General features: G+C 34.6%; 1 protein-coding gene across 12 annotated transcripts; it reads right to left on the reverse strand.

Annotated features, from left to right (window-relative positions):
- Window positions 1–9,595: 9,595 nt before the first annotated feature.
- On the reverse strand, window positions 9,596–24,634 carry Zn72D (Zinc-finger protein 72D). 12 transcript variants are annotated; one of them, XR_012412664.1, is made up of 8 exons: window positions 24,482–24,613; window positions 24,053–24,248; window positions 22,909–23,974; window positions 22,436–22,840; window positions 21,819–22,325; window positions 21,136–21,290; window positions 10,729–10,925; window positions 9,596–10,657 (listed from the first exon to the last, which is right to left on the reverse strand). XR_012412664.1 is itself a non-coding variant. In XM_073984177.1 (8 exons), the coding sequence occupies exons 3-8, from the start codon at window positions 23,966–23,968 to the stop codon at window positions 10,097–10,099; spliced, it is 2,460 nt and encodes an 819-aa protein (XP_073840278.1). In that variant the 5' UTR covers window positions 23,969–23,974; window positions 24,053–24,248; window positions 24,482–24,613; the 3' UTR covers window positions 9,596–10,096. The 12 variants fall into 12 exon arrangements, 9 of the variants coding, with proteins under 9 accessions (XP_073840278.1, XP_073840275.1, XP_073840280.1 ...); XR_012412665.1 differs by having other exon boundaries at window positions 22,909–23,996; XM_073984177.1 differs by lacking the exon at window positions 21,136–21,290 and having other exon boundaries at window positions 22,909–23,634; window positions 23,905–23,974.
- Between the last annotated feature and the right edge of the window lie 605 nt (window positions 24,635–25,239).

Genomic DNA, 25,239 nt, shown 5'->3' on the forward strand with positions numbered 1-25,239 from the left:
TTTTGTTTGGGCTTCGTATTCATCTATACGATATTTTTAATGACATAGATCTTATACTAACAAAGTCAACAAAAGAACAACCAAGAAATTCATTGACATAAGCATATTTCCCTCGGAATTTTTCCTCACGGAAAATAATTTAAAAGGGTCAAGTCCTTTAAAAATCAATATTTTAAAACGTGGAAAACTACTAGAATCACCTAAATATAAAATATACTCGCCTAATCGACAAAAATATTCCCATTTTGGACATAAATACGAAAATAAAAAATTGTGAAATTGGGGAGGGGGGACAAATTCCGCACGGAATTTTTATTCATGATTGCCCTGAAGGAGAAATATGCTCACGGCGCTGAACACATAACGCATTGCTCTATTAAAAAGAAGTCGCAGTTTACGCAGTATCAAACCGCAACTACCACCAAATACTTCAATACCATATTTTTGAAAAAAAAAACCCTTTGATGAACCGCATGAGGGTTAATATTTTAAATAGAAATATTCCCCACAAAGTTGCCAAAGACTTTGGATAATAAACGGTATAAAGGCATTATATCGAGAATTGAAATGTGAAGAAATTTCCATTGCTTCGCCGATGAAGTACGTATGACTAATATCTGTTTTAAATATTTATTAACTTTTGAACTCCAAAAACAAAAAATAAATAATTTGATAATGATTGGATAATATAAAAATATTTTACAAATTTTTGAAGAATTTTACAGGTAACTTGGTTCAGAGGAATATGTTATGACCAATTTTGAGGCGCGTTATGTGTTTTCATATTTTTCATAATTATACCCTACACCACCTTGTGGTAAGGGGTATTATGTCTTTGTGCATTAGTTTGTAACATGCAAAAGGAAACGAGATAGACCCATAGTTCCTTTTAGGGATATACATAGAATCACTTTCTGAGTCGATTTACGCATGTCCGTCTGTCTGTCCATGTATTTTTGTAAACAAAGTACAGGTCGCATGAAAATTGGGGAAGATAGTTTTTTTGGCCAACTACGAACGCTATTTATTTTGGTAAAAATCGGTTCAGATTTGGATATGGCCCCCATATATATCTTCTCCCGATTTAAGGCATTTGGTGCACGAAACACGCTATATATGTCTGATTTCAATGAAATTTGGAATGTGCGACGGAATTTAGTCTAGAAATAAGTGTGCAAAATTATATAGAAATCGGTTCAGATTTGGATATAGCCCCCATACATATTTTCGACCGTTTTGTGCTCAAAATATTAATATTTCAAAATATATTATATATTTGTTTGGAGTAGTATATGCTTAAAACCCGTTTAATTAGAAATTGTTATTAAATATTTTTATATCTTTATTTAGTTTTAAGGATTAAGTTCAGAGTTATGTGTAGTTTATGATAACTTTGCTTTTGTAACATAGATGGTCTTATAGGCTTGGTTACCCATTCGAAATAAATAAAGTAAAATAAAAAAAATGAAGTACACAGAGTCATTCTTGAAGAATGAACAATGTCTAATTTCGTAAACATAATTTTATTTTTTAAATTATGATTTTGATACATTTTAGTCTTGCTTACACTGGTAGTGTATCAGCCACTTATGCTCGTTTGCCATTTCCTGAAATGTGTTACACAAATGTCGAAGCCTGGGACCTAATTACGTGATTCGATTCGATCGAGTATTTGCTCGTGAAAAAGACTTCGACACGATAAAAAAGCGGCATGACGAGATTCGATCGAAATCGTTGATCGAATGTTTCGAGAGTAACTGGTAATCGAACTATGAAAACCTATGTGTACTATAGGGAATATTATGAAGGTAGATGTAAAAAATGGTGTTTGTTTGAAAGCAAGAACAATAAAAACAAAATTATGAATGAAAAATGTAAATGTTTGTTTAACAATACATTGAATAATAATTTCTGAATGAAGTTGTGCTAAGAAAAAAAGAAAATGATTAATTCTTGCAAAATCTTTTTGACATTGTAGTAACAGATTGCTAGTACATCTACCTTAATAACCCTCTCTCAAAATAAATGAGAGAGAGTTTGGTGGGTGTTTTGCATTAGCCTCTCTGAGAGAATATTTCCTTTGGTAAACAACGGGGGATGAAATGTTTATAAAGTACTTCACTTATAAAATAAAGGCTCCACTTCTTCGCTAAACGCCAAACTGTAAAGTTGTCAACTCGGTGAAAGCATTCGTTCATACAATAAGAAGTTAAACATTAAAATAAATATTGTGTTGTCGAATTAAAGTTGTGAAGTGAAAAATTGATTGATCGCTCAACGATAAAAGCGAACGCAATATATATTTATGCAATAAATTTAAGTCATTAATTTTGATGTGGAGAAAACTTTAAGAAATTAATTGGAAATAAAAAGACAAATTTGTCATTCGAGTTATTGCGTGAGACGCAATTTTTTGAGAACAACGGGACAGGATCCCGTTATCTTTTCATTTGTTTTACACTCTTCATTCGAAGTAACTAATACATACGGAACCAGCGTGTGGAAGTAGGAAAGCTGGGTAGCTAAGAGAAACAATTCGTTATGGAGGAGGACGTCGATGGGCGCCCTCCACGGTCGCCGAGGCGACAAGGAGGGGCGAAGACAAACAGAGATAGAAGCCGGAGTAGTCATAAAAAAGAAAATGAAAATCAAGCGCCGTGCATGAAGAAGAAAAGAGAAGACAAGCCTAATAGCAATAATGGAATTGTAGCTAGACATGGAGACGTCCCGTTAACTAGCCCTGCTGACAATCACAACAACAATCCTGGTGGTATCTCTTCCGAAAGATCAAGTGGTAAGGAAAAAGAAGGTAATAATTACAGTTTTAGCTATGATGATAACCACAAAGGCCCTTACATTGTGTATGTGGATAAAATACAAGATGTAAGTGATCGCACAGGTATGAATATAGTAAACTTTACCAGAATAGTATATAACCTCAAAATTGAGGGAGTTCTTGACATTATGAAAATTGGTTATGCTCGTGCGAAGGTTACTTTAAAAAGTGCCTCGACGGCAAATATGTTTGCTAGTAATGAGAATTTAGTACAATATGGATATCAACCAAAAATATTTGCCCATTTTGTTTCCAAAATAGGAATTATTTTTGGAATACCAACTGATATCAGTGATGAAGAACTAAAAGTAGCTATACAGTCAGAAGTCGAATTGATCAGCATATCTAGAATCACAAGAAGGGAACAAGACGGTCCGGTTAAGACCCAAAGAGTAAAACTTACCTTCAAGGGATTGGATTTACCCAAAAACGTGAGTTTTTACGGATATCATAGAAAAGATGTCAAGCACTATGTTTCGTTTGGCCAATGTCATAAATGCTATAGGTTTAATCATTTTGCAGAACACTGCAAGCAGAAAATACCTGCTTGTAAGACCTGCTATATACCTCATCAAGAAAATGAGCCATGCAGTGAACTAAAAGTGTGTCCAAATTGCGAAGGCAATCATAATCCTTGGAGTAAGGACTGCCCGGCTAGGGAAAAGGCCTACCAAATCAAAAGAATTATGACAATAGAGAATATTTCAAGAAAGTAAGCAAGGGACAAATATTCAGGATACTTCTCAAATAGGTTCGATTTACTCGCCGATGACATCGATAATTCTTTCCCTACTTTGAATGCAACAAAAAATAAACGCACAACCAGAATTGATAAGCCAGACAACTTCGAAACTATTAATAATAGTCAAGAGTCAGCCAGATTCATTCATGCCAGAAGCTCATTTGCAAAAACGGTCAAAAATAACACCAATAGATTGAAAGAGGCGGAAAATGCTAGAAAAAATATGGCTGAGTATAAAAAAACATTAGAGGAAGGAGAAATATACAAAGCCCCAAATGGAGTAGCATTGATGAGGAAGCAATCCGCCCTCGATGCAATGCTAGACAACGTAAACGCACTAACATCCGGGGAAAAGGGTTCCCTGAACGCAGAACAACTTGCGCTGCTCACAGAAATGGGAGCACAGTTACGAAATGAAATAATTGAAATTGATGTATGTATGGCAAATCCGAGTAGGAGAATGAATGATAATAAAGTAAGTATAATAGAGAAAGTAATCATCTCTGATTCTTAATATCTATTTTATTTTAATCATGATTAGGTTATTACAATATAATATTCAGAGTATAAATAAGAAAGATAATAAAGATCTACTTGAATTGTATTTGGAAAATCAAAATATTGACATCGCGCTTTTGACTGAGACATGGCTAAGGAACGAAACAACTACGAATATATGCAACTATAATTTCTACGGAAAAAAAGAGACGATGGCTACGGTGGTGTTGGCGTGTATATCAAAAGGAACTTCAAGTTTTCGGTGTTAAAATTCGACCAAAAAGACGACGTATTAGGAATAACGATCTTGAACCTCAGGCAGAAAATTAACATAATAGTAGTGTATATACCACCTAACACAAACAGGGCAGAATATAACAGTATCGCTTCAAGGATTTTTAATAGAATAAATACATTAAGATTCCCAACATTATTGGTTGGTGATTTTAATGCGAAAGCCACGTTATGGGGAAGCGCGCATACAGACCCCCAAGGTGAGATTATTAGCAACATGGTCAATAAATACGGCTTCCAATGCCTCAACACTGGAGAACCAACCTTTATTGTAAATAATACGAATTCGGTAATCGACCTTGCCTTCTTAAATAGTAGACAAATTAACGCCAATTGGAAAGTGGAGAACACGAAAATCACCAATAGCAACCATAGGCCAATTATAATTGAGCTGGAGGGAAGTGGCATGCCGCAGAAAAATTCAAAGATCCTTCTGAAGAAAAGAATGTACCAGCAAATCGAAAACATCCGTGTAGGTGGAAGCTTGAGTGAGGTGCAAGCTACCTTTCAAGAAATAATCAAAGCAAACACGATCACAGTGAGCAGTAGTAACAAATATGTGCCAAAAAAGTGGTGGAATACTGAAGTGAATGACCTGTATAATTTAAGAGCTGCACATAGAAGGCAATATGAAAGGGATAAGAGCTATGCAAATTCAGTCCAATTAGCGGCCACGGAGAAAAGACTTTACAACTTGATAAAAAGGCTTAAAAAAAGGAACTTCAAAAAATGTCAAACTGATCTGTCAAGCGGTGTTATGTCAAAAGAGGATTGGGGCACCATGAAGAACGTCAAAAAGTACCAAAAGGTAAAGCCACTAAATAATAGCTGGAGTGAGGAACAGAATGAGGAGTTTCTGAGGCATGTTACCGAAACGTCACTGGTGGGATCTAATCCTGTCCCGGTTGTGTTTGGAAGCATACTGGAGGAAAAACCCCAACTAAATATCGAAAGTATGGAAACCTTTTTAAGTAGTCGAAACCAAAATTCAGCGGCAGGGCCCGATTCAATATCGTATAGAATGATATCCCAGTTGAATAACACCGAAAGGTCAAAATTTTTCAAAGTGCTCGAGAAAGTGTGGATTGATGGCAACTTCCCAGATGAATGGAGACTAATAAGAATAGCACCAATACCGAAACGAGGGAAAGATCCTGCCGAAATTAAAAATTACAGACCAGTGGCTCTTATGTGCGTCTCACAAAAAATATTGGAAGGGGCTATTAAGCCACTAATACAAATGTTTATAGAGGAAAAAAGTCTGTTACCAAGAAGGTCGTACGCATTCTCTCCGGGAAGATCAACTAGCAACTGCATCAATGATTTGGTAAACAATGTCGAAGCAGCAAAGAAGACCGGGAAAATCGTGGTGGGTGCGTGCATAGATATAGAGAAAGCGTTCGATAACACCGATATCGGGCAGCTTGCGTTAATATTGTTTGAAGGCGGGTTGAATGCACACTTGATTAAGTGGTTATATGACGGAATGAAAAAGAGAGTGCTAATACTGGGAAATAAAAACGTTTCCGTATGCAACGGGTTGCCACAGGGTAGTGGACTAAGTCCTATACTATTTAATATATATACTGCCAAGTTACACAATATAGAGTCAACAAGTTGTACCGTGTTCCAATTCGCGGATGATTTCTTCATTCTATGCCAAGGAAGGGACTTCGATGAAGCTAAAACTGTGCTTCAGGACAAAATCATGGAATTTAAGGCTAACTGTGAGCGACTCAAGCTCAGTTTTAATATGAGTAAGGCAAGTATTATGCATTTCAGCCGGAAACCCAAGAGCCTAGACATCATAATTAATGGTGTAAAGTTGAGCCAAACCAATAAGATAAAATATCTAGGTGTAAACATAACTGCAAGTGGGACGGCAAGAGTACACATTGATGACTCTACATCGGCTATAAAGGCAAGCTGTAACTTCCTGAAAATTTTAAGTGGCTGTAAGTTTGGTGTCAAACCTATAAGATCTTTACAGTTCTATAAAGCTTACGCTAGAGCAAAGATGGAGTATGGAGCAGCCTCATTGTCAAATTTAACCAAAGAATCGGAAAGGAAATTGAAGGTATGTGCCCAGGATCTGTTAAGAAAATCATTAGGGTTGATAAGATCAACGCCCACGCCTATAATATATAACATGGCAGCCGAATTACCACCAAATTTCCGTTTTCAGCTGGCAACAGCCAAGGAGCTGGCAAAAGCTGTTGCATACAATTTGCCTTGTATTGATTTGCTGAAGATGAAACCACCAATAAACACAAGCTATGCTGGTGTTTGGAACAAATTTGAGGAAATTCTTTCTAATATCGCATCTACCAAGGTGTTAGGTAATCCGGCCAATACAATATTAATTTTTGACAACTTCTTTAATAACATCGTACAAAAAAAGGCAGAAGCAAGTAAAGACATTATAAAGCAGTTAATTGCAGACAAGATAAGCCAGATACAAGTTAAAAAATATGATCTCTTCTTCACTGATGGATCAGTAAATAATAACATAACAGGAGCGGCTTTCGTGCATCCATGTCAGCAGAAGTCATAGCATTCCTTCAAGTAGTTTTGTTTGCTGAAAGAAATAATATTAGGAAGATCGCTATTTGTACCGATAGCTTGAGTGGTATCCAGGCATTGAAAAGCAAAAACCATAAAAATTACATCATTGATGAGCTGATCAAGAAGGTAAATAGTCTTAATATCATTATAGAGTTTCACTACATTCCAGGCCATTCAGATATCAATTATAATGAAATTGCAGATAGGGCAGCAAAAAATGCAGCTATTGAAGGAACTAGAGTAGAAATTGCTTGGCCAATATATGATGCAATTAATGCGATGTCTAAGGTGCTATGGGACGAATGGGCAGAAGTCTACAGGGAAGAAGTAAGAAACGGTAATTCATATTATTATAAACTATTTCCTAATTTGTCAAGAACTCCCTGGTTTAAAAATTCAAATTTGACTCCATTAGTACAAAAACAGTTAAATAGAGTTTTGTGCGGTCACTGCTTTTGTAAGAGCACATTGGCCAAAATGAATGTGGTTGAAGATAATCAATGTGAGGAATGCGGAGTGGAAGAGACGGCATCCCACATTATATTTAATTGCAGGAAATTTGATAATAAGAGGAGATACCACCAACAGTTGTACGATTTCTTTACCGTCGAAGATTTCGTACAGTCACAAGGCTTAGAGGGGCTGACCATAATAGCGAAGTTCCTAAAAGAGGCTGAAATTGATCTATGATAACTATGGAAACATATTACCAACTATACGATTTCTCCGCAGAAGGAGATCTCGTAGCACATAAGCGCTAGAAAGCCTGAACAGTTTACTGAACACTTCATTTTGAAATTAAACGCTTAGTCGTTCTACTGAAAAATCTTTAAGTCTATTGGAGAAGGAAGACCAAGTCTTCACATACAGCCGTGGTTCTGAACGAGATTCCGGACGGAAATACGTGAACCAAGAGGACTGCAACTTAATACGGAAAAAAAAAAAAATAAAGGCTATTAATATTAAATATTTTTTTTCGGTTTTGCAATTAATTTAGCGTAAATAAATTTTTTTTTTTTTTTTTTTTTTTTTGAAGCATTGTGGCGTTTTTTTATTGGGATAGCGTTTGCAATTTTGTTTTTTCAAAATAGTCTGGCTTAATCCCATTGTTGTTGTTTTAATATTTTAAAACAACTATTTTATTAGTGGAAAAGATTTGGCATTGTTCGCCAAGGGGTAAGGCAGGGAATACTATAGTTTCGATCCACGCCGCTGGATCTCATCAGTTCCCTTGTTTCTTGTTTGTGGATATTCTCCACCGAAGTTATTTTTCAATAACTTCTTCAACAAGAAACTTTTTATACCCAAACATCAAACGAAAAAACAAAATTGTAAATAAATTTTATAGAAATAAGATCAGAACCTACAGCATTGGACTTAATGTTATTTATTGTACACAACAGCTCATCATCATCAATATTGCGAAGATTCAGATCATTGTCACGATGACACACCAGAAAAACTAGAGTTATTGGTCACATAATTGGACGAAGCAGATGTAAAATAATCGTTCAATTCGTTAGGGCAAATATCACAGATAAAATTATCACATTTTAAAGACCTACATCGACGAATGCGTGACCAGTATGGTTGTATAGTTTGGTCTGTTCCTTTACTTTTGAAAATGGTAAAACCGGCAAAAGTAGTAAAAGTTGTAAACTGCTCACATATGAATTGTATGGTGTCAGAAGTAAAGGAACGCTTTTCGAGTAAAAAGTGGCAAAACTTGAAGATTCTTGCACGTAAAGGAACAGAGTTGTTCATGAACGAACTAGTTCAATTGAACGATTCATTGAATAGAGCGTATGAACTAGATCAGTCAATATAGTTCAATAGTTCACTGAACTATAATCAGTCGGCGACCGTACGATCATTCAACATGTCGTTCACATATGCATAAAGTTACGCCGTCGTCAGTGTTATGTGATGCCTTCGTAATGTGATAAGTTTGTTTACGTTTTGGATCAAGGTACAATGAATAGCCGTTCGAAAGTGAAAATTTCTTCAAAAACACAACAAATTCCACATATTCCTATATTGAATGTGCCTTGTTCTGGATAGAAAAATAAACACACAAAGCTTTTGTTTTTTTTTGCTATTTTTTGTTTCTATTTGGTGTATGTATGCGTTTGATTGAACGATTATGATCCGAATGATTGAACTGGATAGTGAACTATGAACTAGATTACTGAACTAATTCAGTTAAAAGAGCTGAACTATTGAACTAGATCCTTCAAATGAACTAGATTGTACAACTCTAGTGACCAGAAGTCCCGAGGACCACTAATTTCAGAGAAATATCTAGAAGTGTGTAAGGCTTTCGCCTGTCGAATAACTCGTCGCGCTAAAGATCTGTACTTTTTAAAAGTTTCCTTATTTCAATCACTGTTATGTTGCAAGAATGCTTTATATGCAAGATCTCTATTACAAATTGCACTACGAACTTCGAAAAGTTTAAATTCATTCTTATAGGGAAATGTGAAGATTTCTGTTGCAGATTTATGTATATCGATTGATTGAATGCTTTGCTATACACCTAACAAGCACACACGTACGGAGAAGGAGTTCATCGGATGGACAAAGTTGATAGTGAGTGCCCTGCTTATTAAATATTGCTTTAAAAACCCCTATCCCTCTTCGCTTTACAAAGAAAACAAATATTTATATTTTTAACTCTAAATATATTATTATTTGGAAATAAATTTGAGAATTTTCATTATGTATTTCAAAATTATTTTGAAAAATGTATTACGTTTCCTTTTAAAAACGGGGATATTAGCTGACGAATTACATCAGATTCAATTTCTGATGAATACTTCCATATCGAACAGTGTTAATTATTTCACGTTGTATTGAATATTTTTTTACTTCTTGTTTATTATAGAGACATTCATATTCAATTTGGGTTTTTATATTCTCCATTATAACTTTTGTTGTTGCATTTTAAGTGGAATATAGTGTTTGTTGACTGTGTGTTTGTTGTTGTTAATAGAGAAAAGTGTACAGCGTATTACAGGACTTAATTCTACCACGATAAATATGCCGAATAAAGTTGTCTGTTTGTTAATCTATGGTAATAATAGCGCATAGTAATACGATTATAATATAGTAAACACTAATTGCTGCATTTGCTTTTCTTGTGTTACACAGATAGTAGGTTATTAAGCAGACGAGTCGTTAGCATCTTTTTTGGGAATTTTTTCATCTGAAACACACTCTTCAGCTTCAGCATTATTGCCATCTCCATCTGTATTGTCTTTGCCCTGTGAGCGGCGACGCTTTCGGTTTAAACGCCAAGGACGTGATGGAAATTTTGGGGCCGGTAGTTGATCCATTCCAAGAACTTTGTAAATTTGCCGGAAAGCCATATAACGTAAGAACAGCTGTGCCGACACTGTAAGGTCTTCACGTTGTTGTTTCGACAAGTCTTGGAGGGCGTCTTGTGGTTCCTTTTCACATGGATCCAATAGACCCGGTCCGTTTATAAGGAAGCCAGATGCCAAGGCTTCCATAATACGGCGCAAACAATCTCCGGGAGAAATAGGAAAACCGGCTGAAGATATTACTTTCTCGACAAACAATTCCATAGACCATTGTGGCAATGCTTGCCAGGATTGCACACGTTGACAGAGATCACGTAGTATACGAATAACCATTACGCATGATTGCAAGCCAGTAGCACGGGCTTGGAACCACTTGGCATGACGCAATTCAGCCAAAGCCTAAAGTTTAACAAAAATACATTGTGTCACAAAAAACAAGGGCAATGAAGAAAAATTTTATAATTTTTTACCCTTAGACATGGTTCACGGGGCAATAGTGCGGCATCACCTGTATTTTCATCACCATTGTCTGTTGATTTTGCGGTATCATTTGGTTCACGCAACAAAGGTGATGTCAATGATATTTTTACAGAAACAGCCTCATCTTGGACTACCACAGCAGAATCTTCAGTCACAACATCAACCTTATAATCAACAGGATTTTCACCTAAAAATAAAGAATATATCATGAAGAGAAAACTTGTGCATATGATATTAATTTGGGATCAAACTAATAGCGTTAATCTCATACCCACAACTTTTTTTATAAATACAAATGCATATACATAGATAGAATCCGAATTTAGCGTAAATACATAACAAAATTTCCTAATGAGTCATGTAAAAACATATATCGCACCTGTTCAACAAAAGGGTAGTAACTCAAAATTTTCTATTGATACATAGTTGTTACCTCTGAAGACATGAATAGAAATATAACGAATTTACCATTTCACAGTTTTTTGTATAATATACCTACTGAATATAACATTAACATAAATAGACAATTTTGAATTATTACCCTTTTGTTGAACAGGTGCGATATGTAGTATATAGGCACAAAATTCATCCTACTCCTACGTATTCTTGAGTTTAAAATGACATTTTTCATGATTTCTTTACAATAAATCTACCAATTTCTTTCATAAGATTTTATTTTCATCTGATAGATCATACTTTGAACGACTTTCGGATTTTTTTTTTTGTTGAAAAATATTACTAAAATATTACTAAAGCAGTTTGCTGTGCCCACTGTAGCTCCAAAACGAATAAGCCGATCAGCATATGTTTTTGTGGGATTATTAATAACCTAATAATCTTGTACTTAAGCGAAAAGGAATTCAAAAAAATCAATAAAAAAAAATTGTGAACTGTCAAAAACAAAATTTCGATTTTAACTAAAATATCGACAGTTTTTTCACCATAAATCCGTCAAAAATATTTTTGAAGTATCTCGCTTATGTACAAACTTTTTATGTGTATAACAATCCCACTAAAACATATGAAGATCGGATCATCCGTTTTCGAGCTACCGCGAGAAAACCGCGATTGAAACTGTATGTAACAAATCACAATAAATTTTCTCTTCTTACGCTCATATCTCAGCTAATTTTTGCAACATATTCTACCAGTACTTTAAAACGAGCCGATAAAAAAATTTCGATTTTGTAAAATTTGTAAGTGGGTATAACTCCTTAAAGCAGAAAGGAAAAGACAAATATTTATAATCAGTAGGTAATCAGTAGATATTGGGAGTTTAATTATTTTTCAAAAATACTGAGATTTTTGGGTGACTTTAAATATAATTTTGACATATTTCGCACCTGTTGAACAAATGGGTAGTAACTCAAAATTGTATATTTTTCAGTGGTAACAAAAAACTATTTATGTTAAGCCTTTACCTAATTTACTGCGTGTTGCGTGTGCGTTCAAAAATACAAAAACAAAATACATGTATTTCAAATTGAAAACAACAACAAATACATGTATTTTGTTTTTGTATTTTTGAACGCACACGCAACACGCAGTTAATTAGGTAAAGGCTTTAATGTTATGTTTAATATATTATACAAAAACTGTGCCATCATAAATATATCTGGTGATTTCATTTTATTTCGTTAAGTATTTATTTCTTATATTTTCACAAATTTTCGAGTTACTACCATTTTGTTGAAATTTCCATTTTAGTAGAGATATTTTTCGACATATTCCCGTTTAACTAAAAAATAGGCGGCAATTGATAACCATGAAAAGAAACAATTCGAAATACTTCCCTTTTGTTAAAAACATTGATGACATAAAGAGTGGCTTAACGGTATTGTTGGCTAATGAGTAGACCACATTTGAAGATTTTTACAGTAGGTGGTATTAATCATTATCAGTCATGTCACAGATCAGATGGTTTCAATTCCGTAATTTCATTTCGGTCGATTTTGTCTTAGCTTCTTCAGATTTCGATCGATTTGGTGAATTTCGAAAACCTTATTATTTAGTCCCGGTCCACACTAGAGAGATTTCAATGAAATAATTTAATGAAATTAGGCGTTCTTAGATCGTAAAGTAAAGTAATAAATTAAAAAAAAACGCCTAATTTCATCAAATTATTTCATTGAAATCGGTTTAATGTGGACCGGGCAATATTAGAGGAATCAAAACAAAAACTTATGAATAGAAAACACTGCAGTAGGGGGAATTGTGAAAATATTCTGTTCGTTTGTGTGAAAAGAAAGTTAGTTTTTATTAAAATTGAAAAGTATTGAAAAGTACTTTGTTTGAGTTCTTTCTACTTTTGTTTTCTTTTATATTTGATTTACTTAATCATTCGTAATGCCAGATTAATTAGAAAAAAAAAATAATTCCACTAAAAAATATTTGGCAATACTTTGTTAATAATTGGCTTCGTTAATTTAAAAAGAATGGAAATTTGCGAATTCTTTAAATAAAATAATAAAAAATATGAAATTAAAAGCAAAAGTGGTTTCATTCCGAAAAATTTTCGTTTTCTGAAGAAGCTAAATGCTGAATTAATTCCAATTTCGATCGGAATTCCTCTCAGTGACATGCCTGTATGTATCGTTTTTAATGAACATTTTTAGTTACACTACCCTTTTGTTTTAATTAGTGAAAAAATGTACAAATTCCGTTGCCTATTAATCAGCATTATACTCCAAAATCTTGAATGCGATTTTAACTAAAAATTGATGAAATGTTGAACATATTTCATATAGACTTGCAGAAGTCTTCAAAAAATTGCCACACGGAAACAGACGATTATTTTACCACCGTTCAGATAAGACTTATGATGATCGGTAAATAGTATCGGTAATACAGTAAGTTGGAAAATAATAATTCCATCTCGTAGCGAAATTTGTATTGTTGGAGAGAAACTTCATTATAAGGATACAGATTCATGCGATTCTACTTTCCGTATCTCAGTTTGTCTTTATATGGTGTAACGGTATAATATTAGTTATCCCTAATGGATAATTATTATTAAAACACAGGTACATAATTTATAACCGCCATAAAATATTTCGTGGACATAATAAATTTTGATGTAATTTGTATGGTCCATATTACAGGTTACCTTTTATTATTTGTTGGATTTTAATCGACAAAACAAATTCGAATTTTCTACACTTTAATATTAAACTGTATGATCATTTTAAACTTTAAAAAATCAAAACCATCGGCCAATAACAAAAGGTAACATTTAATATTGTATGTATGGGTATGAAATACGCTGTAAAAATACTTTATAATTTATAACTAATAAAATTGTACAATAGTACATAGAAATATCATACAATAAGTTTTGTAAAAAGAGTTGCAAAAACACATATTTTAAATAAATATATAACACAAAATTTGTTTTACATTGTTAGTCTCCAGAGATGTTATTTTTATCCATAAATAAATTCTTCTACTAAGCCATGAACAACAGCAACAATTATTTGCAATGTTCTGTTAGGGGCATAATAAAACATATTTAATCTTCTAGAAGACAGGATGATATTGAATTTTGCATACATTAGGGTCTCAAAAACAACACATTTTTCACATTCTTTCCTACAGTGCACTAACAAATGCATAACAAAACATTAGGTTCATTAAAGTTGTGCCTAATGAACTATATGGAACTATCTAGTTCACTGTGCAGTTCCAATGGCCCACATCATTTGTACGAACAAACTGCGTATGCTTAATATCACACGTTAGATTTTATGACGTTACTCATACGTTTTGGAACTAGTACAGTGAACTAGGAACTAGATTATCCAACTCTAAGGTTCATAGGTTAAAGTCAACGCTTGCCATATTACGCTGGGACACTCTTGCTTACTTACATATACATACATAAAGATTGAGTTTATAAATGCTGATGTACTGCAATACTACAATTTTTATTTCCGAAATCATTGTCTCAACACAATAAATATGTTAATAAATAGAACTGTAAATATCCGACAATTAGTTCGGTTGCATTGCATTTATGAACTCAACTTTGAGAACGCGCGTTGTCTTATTAGGACGATGGTCATTACTTATGAAAGTTTTTAATTAATTGAATTGTAATCGAGCTAACATGACCTAAGGCGAAAAAGTGGATTCTAGCAAAGTACAAAACACCCAACCAATATGCTACGATCGTTTCGCTGGTGGTTGATCCAAAAGACATTTCTTTGATCATCCACAATTATATTCTATACCACGAGGTGGAGAATTATTATGAATAAAAATCATGCTACTTATGCAGATTCAGGATTCAGCAGCCAAATATTCTTGCACGGCTAATAGATGATCCATTAATCGTGAAAATCGATCTAAAAAAATTTAATTTCTAACAAAACTTGTACACTTCTTCAATACTAACAAATACACTTTTCACCACTACCACTACAGTCAAGTAAATCCCACATTCATAACACCCGTATATCTCACTAATGTTAACAAAAAACAAATTCGTATATTCTCCCGTCTCCGAATGGGGCATATAATTGCCACACACCAACATCTTTTAAACAAAAATACTTACAACAGATGTCGGAAATTCGGCGACATCTCGATAAAACACTTACTACAGTCTTGTACCTGTCTATTACAAACGCAACAAAAAATAATCAACACAACGGAATGGAAATGCTCAAAACTCCCAATGCTGACAACATCAGTTGTATCTATAAATTTATACATATCTTTTACAAGAACCGATATATATATATATAACTGTTTTCACAACTAATTGCATAACATAAATTGTATTAGCTGATGTGGCCTATGTAGCCAATGCAATTTCTCTTCATATTAATCTTATCCCAGCAAACATTTTTTTATCGCCCATTACCCGAAGCAGTCACTCCCAGGCGATAGAAACACACATCCGCGATCTCACATCCTAATTGCAATAGGCAAACCCTTCGGGAAGAAATGAACCACGCCCACGACACTACTTGTGAATGTCGCTTTCGAGACTTCCTAGAAGTACTTTTAGCGATAAAATTGGTTGCGACAAAAAAAATATTTTTTTATTTTTGTTTTTCATTTTTATTCTTCGAATTATTTTCCAAAGTACCCAAGGTTGTAAAGAACTATCCTTAATTGAAATTGTCGTCTACATGAATTTTGTTATTTTAAAAATATGATATTGCTTGGCCTGGTAATCAAACCCGTGACATTAAGAATGTAAAGCGAGCTTGCTTACCACTGCACCACCGTGTCATATAAACATCAGACAGACTAATGTCAATCCAACGGCAGCGGCTTCTTTCGTACCGGTTTGACCCGGAACCATAGTGTTTCGGTCAGCGGCTGCCAACAGCATTAAACTTATGCTTCTACGTAGGTTTAAATGCAACAACAACAGACTGACTTTATTTAGTACAAGGTTGTACACGCCTCAAATGAACGTAAACAATCGAAGTGTCTGCATAGGCCACATAAAGTGTCTGCCCACGCGATAGTCGTAAGTAGTAGGCATTGTTTACAATCAATAATAGAATTTCGATCTCATTTTCTGACACTAGGTAGTTTTTCAAGAAGATCAAAATGGGACAGACGACATTTGTTGCTTGGAGGGATATTTACTCTAAGTTTAAAATGAATAAATAAAATAAAAATCATGTAGCCTCGAAATATTAGTTCTAGACCCAGCATTTTGTGTATCGATTTAACGACCTACTTATAAATTGTAAGAAATCCTCAGGGAGTGTAGGTATAAACCTATCTCTACGCTGCACTATAGGTAATTTGTCCTATTTTTGGGGCAACAATTTATAACGACGGAATTAAATGATTTTTTAACTTTCTAAATTATTTATATGTAAAAGTGGGATAAAACAACTATTTCTACAGATAAATTCGGATATAACGAACAACGGTTATAAGCAGCTACGTATATAACGAACAAAGCTATTCCTTCCAATGCCATTTTCATTAGTTTTCTTATACACAACAAACTGTTGAAAACGATCACGGTAGTAAGTAACAAAAAATGTTGACCACGCGGGTAGATTTTTTCGAGCGAATTATTACAATGTTGCATATTTTTTATTATATACGTTAATAAAGACGAGCTTAGTACGGCTTTAAACCGTATCAACCGTAAGCTTACTACTACCGCACAGTTTATAGAAAACCACGAATATAACGAACAATTTATCGCCATTACTTATTATACTTGCAATGAAATTGTAAACAACAATATTTTTTATATTTATTATTTATTTTCTCAAACCAAACTTTAAGAGTTTTTATTGAGAAGTTACCTAACAAAATCTGATAAATATCAAAAAAGGGCAAAATCGGGTTTTGATATGCAGTAATAACAATGCAGAAGACTCTCAGTAATGTGTTCTAAGTGGCAAAATCACGGCCAAACACGGCCAATTTAGTAAAAGTCTATATGAAGTGAGTTTAAGAAAAACAAAATATTTATTTTCGAATTTTTGCGTTTTTTTGGTCGCTACACAAATTGTTTAAGCTATATTATATATTCAATAAATTGCACTCGTAATGGCCAATCTATTCCATTTTACATATATTTATATTTGGTTTATTTTTTCACGGTTTTAAACACATTGAAATAGGCCTTATAATTTGTTTTTATTTTTTTAGAAATTCTCATTTTGACTGCAATTCAAATTGCGATAATGGCGCTATTTTCATAAGCATCATTCATATTAATAAATTTTGAATTTCTCAATGCCCTCTAAAAAAATGATTATTATTAAAAGTTGCAAAATCGACATTTAACTTAAAAACGGGGCAAATTACCTATAGTTCGCTGGATCGGGTTCCCACCAAAATACAGTTTTTTCTTTTTTTGTCTCCTATTGGACTTTTTGAACAATTTTGCTTATTGGTCATATTGGACATCATAGTGTCTATCCTTATAAGTTTTGTTTTCAGGCGCAGAACTCAGGAGTTATAAAGTGAGATAAGGGAAAAGAAAAGCAAGTGAGCAAAAGCTATAGTCGGGACGGGGACGACTATGTGAGACCCTACACCACTACGCCTGTGCATCTACTTGGTACTGATTGAAAGCTTTGCTGGTCTTCTTGATAAGCATTTTACATCTCTTTAATACACCAAATAGAAGGAGAGGTATTTGTCATTAAAGTAAAAACTTCAAAATATTAAAATTGTCATATCTTAGCGCCTTTTGCAATAACTCTGATATTTTACCACAAATGCCTCATTTTGAATTAATTTCTATGGGACTCCCATTGACCCTAACAATTTCGTGACGATCCGATCAAAATTGCGACCTGCAGCGTGATTTCAAACAAATGGCATGTATTACCGACTATTGCGATATATACGATATTTGACCACCTACGCCAACTTAATTTGCATCATTGTAAAGATGGGATTTTCTACATTCATAGTCAGGCTTTGCTTTTGGAAAGACCCCAACCAAAGCTGGGATATTCGTTATTATAATTAAAATCGCATTGTCAGGGTTTGCTTTTGGTATACTCCCCAAAGAAGAAGAAGAGATATTCATTTTTGCCGATTCCGACCCCTAAATATTATCCGACCCATCAACACAAAATTGTGACGATCCGATCAAAATTGCGACCTGTAGCGTGATTACAAGGTTTAGATGGATAGACGGACGGACGGACACACATAGGCATATCGACTCAGCTCGTCGAGACATTCATTTTTGTATATATAAGTATGGGTCTACGACCATTATTTCGATGCTTTACAAACGTACATATCAACGTTAAACTATAGGAATTGTCTTCATTCACCATAACACCATACCATTAGGTAGAAAGCCTTAACAAATGGCACGACTCCGAAACCCTGCACACAACTCTTCCGGTCCCGCTCGGTCCACACTAGAATGATATCATAGAAAAAATTTCATGAACTTAAGTGTTCTTAGATCATGAAATTTTTCAATGAAATCTCCCTAGTATGGACCGGGAATACATAGGAAAATTTTTAGCAGAAGAAAAAAGTTAATTTTATATTAATTTAAACTGAATTCGTACGGGAAAAACAAACCATCTCCCCAATAAGTATGATTTCATTGTGCAAAACACAGATATTTCACTACACCAAAACCAATTCAATCGAATAACTAGCAATTACCTTGAATAATATTGGACTCATTATTTTCAATCGATCCCCAACAAATTTAGTTGGGAACGCTCTAAGAAAAAATGACATAAGTTTTTGTGGTAGTCTTATTTAAGCAGGAAAGATCATAAATGGCATTAGACGTCTTCTTAAAACCTTTGTGCAGAAATGATAAAATTTCAAGAATGAAAAAGTTTCTTAATATCTGAAGATACCACTTTAGTAATTGAAACCCCAAATTTGTTCATTAAAGAAGATCTTAAATATGTGAATAAATTTATTAATCATATCGCACCTGTTCAACAAAAGGGTAGTAAATCAAAATTGTGTATTGTTCAGTAGAGACAAAACACTGTTGATACACAAGTAATGGCTTTGAAGGCATGAAGAGTGACATAACGCTATTTTTACGAAAGTCTAGACACAAGGTCTGTACGATAACTCAAACGTTTGCACAAACTTGTAAAAACTTTTACAAAATTCTGTTCGATAACAAACTTGTTCAGTAAAAGAGAAATGAGAAGTAGTTGCAAGAACTTGCAAATACTTTTTACTTGCGAAGTTATCGAACAGGCCTACAAAAATGTGAGGTTTTTACAGTTAGTGGAGTTGGCCGCTATCGTTATCATTCTTTTAACAAAAAAAATTCAAAAATTTGTCTTACTACCCTTTCGTTGAACAGATTCGAATGAGTTGCATCCATATAAATGTAATACAAATGTAGTAGGAACGTAGTGTGAAGTATTTCCTTAATCAAAAACCAAGGGATTGTAAAAAATGTATACGGCATTATTAACCTCCAAAATTTTAAAAGAAGCCCGATTACAGGAAAACTATTCGTCTAAGAAAAAAAAGTTATTTAAATAAAGCTGACTAGGCTAGATATATACAACAGTTATTTTGCATAAATCACAACATTCAAACAGAAATACAACGAATCCACGTGAGCCCTTGTTTTCCTCAAGTGTGAAGAATATTGATTGAAACTCACACGTAGTCTAATTCTCCAACATAAATTATGTTGATATCATAAAGGCAACACTATTATAAACGACAATTAGTAACATTAATAAAAAGGTGGTGAATTCTGGTACAAACATGGAGAAGAAACATATAATGGGGGTTATTCTGAATGAAAACATCCCCATGAGTTTTGTCTCTATGTCGTTTCAACTGAAGGGAGAAATTCAGAAAACTCATTCAGAATAACCCCCAATATGAATACTCAAACTATTTTTTCATCCCGTCTCGGAATGTAAAAACTCAACACCTGAACTATGTCACTAGTCATTAAATTCCCAACTATATTCGTATATGTAAATAAGCTTGAAAACAATTAAATAAATCTCACTTAATTTCTAGGTATCCTAAAACGAGTGTTACCGTGGACTTTAAAACGATTATTGTTTTTGTTTAAAGAGCATCTTTTTCTTAATCAATGTATTGTTCAGATACATGTGTGGAAATCTTATGTATGGCATTTATACTTGGGATCTTTTGTCTATGCATTCATTAATATGCTTGTATTTTTTATTTTAAAACCCTCTAAATATTTTAAAAATGAGATTATTTAAGTTTAAGTTCACTCTTTAATTCCCTCTGCTATTTGAATTTTGCAACTCTATTTACATGGTATTGTCATAAAATGGTTTCATTTCGAACAATGTAAAGATTCGAAATGAAATGGCATTTGGTTACGGATTTTGGGGGGGGGGGAAGAATTTCAATTTCATTATATAGAAATTTCGGCCTTAATTCTAACTGAAACAACATAGTGCCCCAAAAAGCACCATATTGTTATGTCATATTGAAAAATCACACAAATGTTAAGCATGACATTTACCCAATAATTTTGGGCGGAAAGCAAAAATAGTCAGCTAACAGAAAGTCATAGCAAGCAAGGAAGAAATTTCGAAAATACATACATATGAATATGATGCTTGATTTGTGTGATTGTTTGTTACAAACATATTGTCAAATTTACCCAAGCTCAAAGGACTTTATTTACACAAAGTTTGTTCTGTTGTTTTTGTTTTTCTCGGTTATTCAGTTTGTGGATACGTTTTTTACTGTTAGCGATGAAAATATAGTCGAAAGAGTGAACGCGACTGAGATAGAAGAATTAGGAAACTCGAAAAACGAAAGAAGTATTCTTTGTAGTCTTGCGGAGAATACATGTGCATAAAGCGGAACGACCCTAAACTTTGTATAAATATATTCCTTTGTTGGTTGATATTTTAGTGAAGGGTCCACTCGCTTGTGAGACACGAAGATTTCTGTGTTACCGTTAATTAAAGGTTATCCTCATTGCAGCTACGGACCGAATGTACGAAGATACTTTATGACCTTTTCTAGGCGTTAACTTGGTGGTAGTTCAATGGATGGGAGGGATGATTAGAAGCAATCTCAACATGGCCATGAAATCATCCTGCGAAAAGAGCTGAAAACACCAAATACAGTTTTTGTTTATTTCGTTTTTTATACATATTAATATTGTAGTTTTGTTGTTAATGCCACCACAATTTCGGAATTCCAAACTTTCAATACTTTTTCCATACAAATTGCCATTGTTTGATCATTGTCGCTATTCTAGCTTTTCATATTTTCAATCACTCAACTTAAATTTCCATTTAATTCATTCCATATGATGATTGATAGCAAAAAGATAAATAATTCACAGGTATCGAATGGATATTTAATCATTTTAAAGGTAAACAATTCATTTGCTTTTGTTAATTGAAATAATGAAAACAAATAGTGTAGTTTGTTCGACGTGCACTTCTAGCTATTTCTTTGGAAAAAGTTGGTTAGGCAGGGGGTAGTAAAAGGCATCGGTTCATTTTTTCCAAAAAGAATGCCACTTCAGCCTTTCCTATATTCCCACTTCAAGCAAATAATTTCATGTTAGGCTTTAATATACTTATTTATGTATGCCAGTTCATACGGTACAAATACTACTTTAACTTACCCGCAACTTCTTTAAGTTTCACTGGTAGTTCAGCTGCAACACGTTTAAGTAGACCAACGGTTGGTTTCTCTGAGCATAAAACAACAAGCTCAACAGCATTATCCCCTTGCAAAAGTAATCCTTTAGCCAAGAAACCGACCCGCATAACTCCCTTAAGGATTCGTAAGTTACCAGTATCGGCCTCCTTCTGGAAAGAGAGCATTTGATTATCACGTCCATCCTTAACAGCATTACCATCAGCCTTCTCCTTTTTGGCAGTTGATGGACCGCTTTCGTTAGGATTTTCAGCCAAAGTGTCAGAAACAAATTTCAATGCACGTTCTGTATGTGAAACAATGCGTTGAATTAGTTGCAGCTCTTCCTCTTTTGGATAAATTTGAGCATGGCGTGCAATAGCATGACGATCGTCATTACTCTCTGGACGACGTATACCGGTCCCTCCAGGTATCATGCCAAAGAATGGTGGTGGACCGTTACCCATGCGACCACCAAAGCCTCGCTGATTGCCTTGAAAGTGTTAATGAAATACGTAAATTAGTACAGATTATATTACTACATACTGAATTATAGATTATATTACTACTATGACTACAAAAACAACAACTTTCATATCTTACCTCCAAAACTACGTGCCAACCAATTGTTATAGTCGTACTCGTCGTCAAATTGTGCACGTCTGCGCTGTTCATCGCCCCAATAACCGGGTTTGTCTCCAAAATTGGCATTTTGACCACGATGAGAACTCATTAATGCACGTTGTGCTCTGGCTTCGGCCAGGCGACGTTGTCTTGGAGTTGGCTTAAAATCGACCACCAAATCCGGCTGAACTTTTCGCTTATACTGTAGGCGATGGCGACGTCCTTTTGTATGCATTTCCTTAGCATTAGGATCATTAAATTTGCAGTCACATAGTTTGCAATTAAAACTCAAAATTTTTCCTTCTTCGTCCTTCACTTCTTCAATATACTCCCCTCCGACTGGTTTGATATTATCCAAGTTTTCAGTTGAATCATCTTGGGTTTCTGTAAGTATTGTAGTCGATAATTTCCTTAGTTGCAAGTTTGCCTAAAATTGTTTGTAATAAATTTACCTTCATTTTTAGATTCGTTTTGATTTTCGGCAGACTCGCCTTCTTTGGTGTTTGTGGCGCCGCCTTCGGTGGTACTACTGCTACCACTGGCAGGGACAAAGTTAATTTTCCCCATTTTTTTCGGTTCATCGGCCGGAATAGGTTTGCCCAGTTTCTGATGCAACTTAACAACTTTCTGATGTTTGGCTCCTCGAACATGAGCGGCATAGGCATCGGTACCAGTGCATGTGACGTCGCACAATTCACAGTGATAGTTGTTACCTCTGTTCTGAGTTGTAGTTTGGGCACTAGCCTGCATTTTTAAAGACGCTTCACGTTTCTTATGCTTTTGACCCTCCAAATGTTCACGATAAGTCTGTGGTCCAGCGCACGATATTTTGCAAACCTCGCAATAATGCAATTGTTGGGGACGAGGAGGTTGTTTTGGCCGAGTGGGTTTATTACCAGGGCCGCCTGGTCCACCTTTACGATACGGAGGCCAGGTACCACCTGCGCCCATTACACCATTTGATTTGCCACCAGGGTTTCCACCACTCGCTCCATGTTGAGACGGCTGATGTTGTTGGGCAACATACATTGAGGCAGCACTATAGAGGGCAGCATCATAGTTGGTGTAGGAACCCGATGCTGTTGTAACTGTCGGACCTCCAATCTTTGCTTGACCGCCCGGTCCTCCCTTATCTTTTCCAGTTGATGGTTTCGTACCGATTGGGGTGACATTTTTTACTGGTGGTGCCGAATAATGAGTCTTACCAACTGTAGATGATGGAGCGGTGTTGTAGCTGGAGGCTGCTTGCTGATAAAAGGTTTTTGACGAATCATAGGCTTGCAGAGAAGCATAGTCGTTGCCATATCCCGCATAGCCGGCTGCAGCGGCACCACCTCCAGCTGCATAACTTCCGCTGCCAGCAGCTACAGCAGATTGATAAGCAGCGGCATTAGCGAATGTCGCATTAGTTACAGCCGGATAAGACACAGAGTTGGAACTGTACGTACCTGGTGCACCAGTGGATGTATACTGTGTACCTCCGTAGCTAAAGCCGGCGTAATTGTTCGCCATGACAACCTAAAGATAAAACAATAGATTACTATTAATTAAAAAACCATAGAATAAATTCGTTCAAATGCGTCGGTAAACTATTACTTTTTCTTCCAACAAGCGGTACTCGGCAAAATTACGATGACTTTTGTTATACACACCAATTCGTTCGTATGGCGTGTCGTTAGAAAAAAGTACCCTTGCACGGCGAGCCGGTCAGTTTGGGGTTGTTCTTCCAAATGTTGTAACCCGAAAATTTATAAGTTAACAATTATTTTTAGCAAATCTTAATATGTTTGTCCTATAACAAGATAAATACATTTATATATTCTTTTATTTTCACAAGAGATCTTATTTGTATGTATGTATGCTTGGCTTCACCACAAATTTCAGTTCTTTCTCAAAATGTGTTACCTGAACACACAGCGATATTTATTTGCTAATTGTAATTATTGTAAGTTGCTTTAATTAGTAATTGAAATAAATTGCAACTACTATTTTATGCAATAAATATCTTAAAATATAGATAATTACCAAATTAATTTTCTCAATACAGAAAATGCGATGAAAAAATTCGCGTGAGTTGAAATGCTTGTCCAATGAAAAAAATTATCGATACTTTTCGATAACCAAAGTAAAGTGGGGTTCAGACGATCAGTTTTGACTGACAGCTTGTGGTCAAATATCGATTGTTTCAGTTTTGTTGTGCTGTTCGTAGCGGCCAAACAGTCATTCAAGTTGGATGACAAACCAACAGTCAAGTTGAAAAATTACTAGCTCTGTTCCTTTACGTGCAAGAATCTTCAAGTTTTGCAACTTTTTACTCGAAAAGCGTTCCTTTACTTCAGACACCGTACAATTCATATGGAAGCAGATTACAACTTTTGCTACTTTTGCCGGTTTTACCATTTTCAAAAGTAAAGGAACAGACCAACTGTGTTCACATAGCTATAAAATCATATATGGCCTGTTCCCGTACTTTATAAAGTGGTAAAAGTCGTAAAAGTTGTAAAAGTCGTAAACAATTTTCATATAAATTTTGTGTACGGGAACGCAAAATGTGTAAAAGTGGTAAAAATTGTAAAAACTTTTTAGTTCTGGAACAGAGCTAACAACTTTATTAAAAAATATGGATGACAAAAAGATCGGATGTGCATTTTTGATCATTTCGCTTTTAGAGGAAGGAAATAAAGTGACAAGAAGAAGGAAATGGGTAAAAAAATGGATAGCCTCCCGAAAACAATATTCACATGTTAATATTTTAAAAGAAATTCGAGATTTTGAGCCAAACG

Source organism: Musca autumnalis, unplaced genomic scaffold (genome assembly GCF_047663935.1).
Source record: "Musca autumnalis isolate F117 unplaced genomic scaffold, ASM4766393v1 scaffold_4, whole genome shotgun sequence".
NCBI classification, from domain to species: domain Eukaryota; kingdom Metazoa; phylum Arthropoda; class Insecta; order Diptera; family Muscidae; genus Musca; species Musca autumnalis.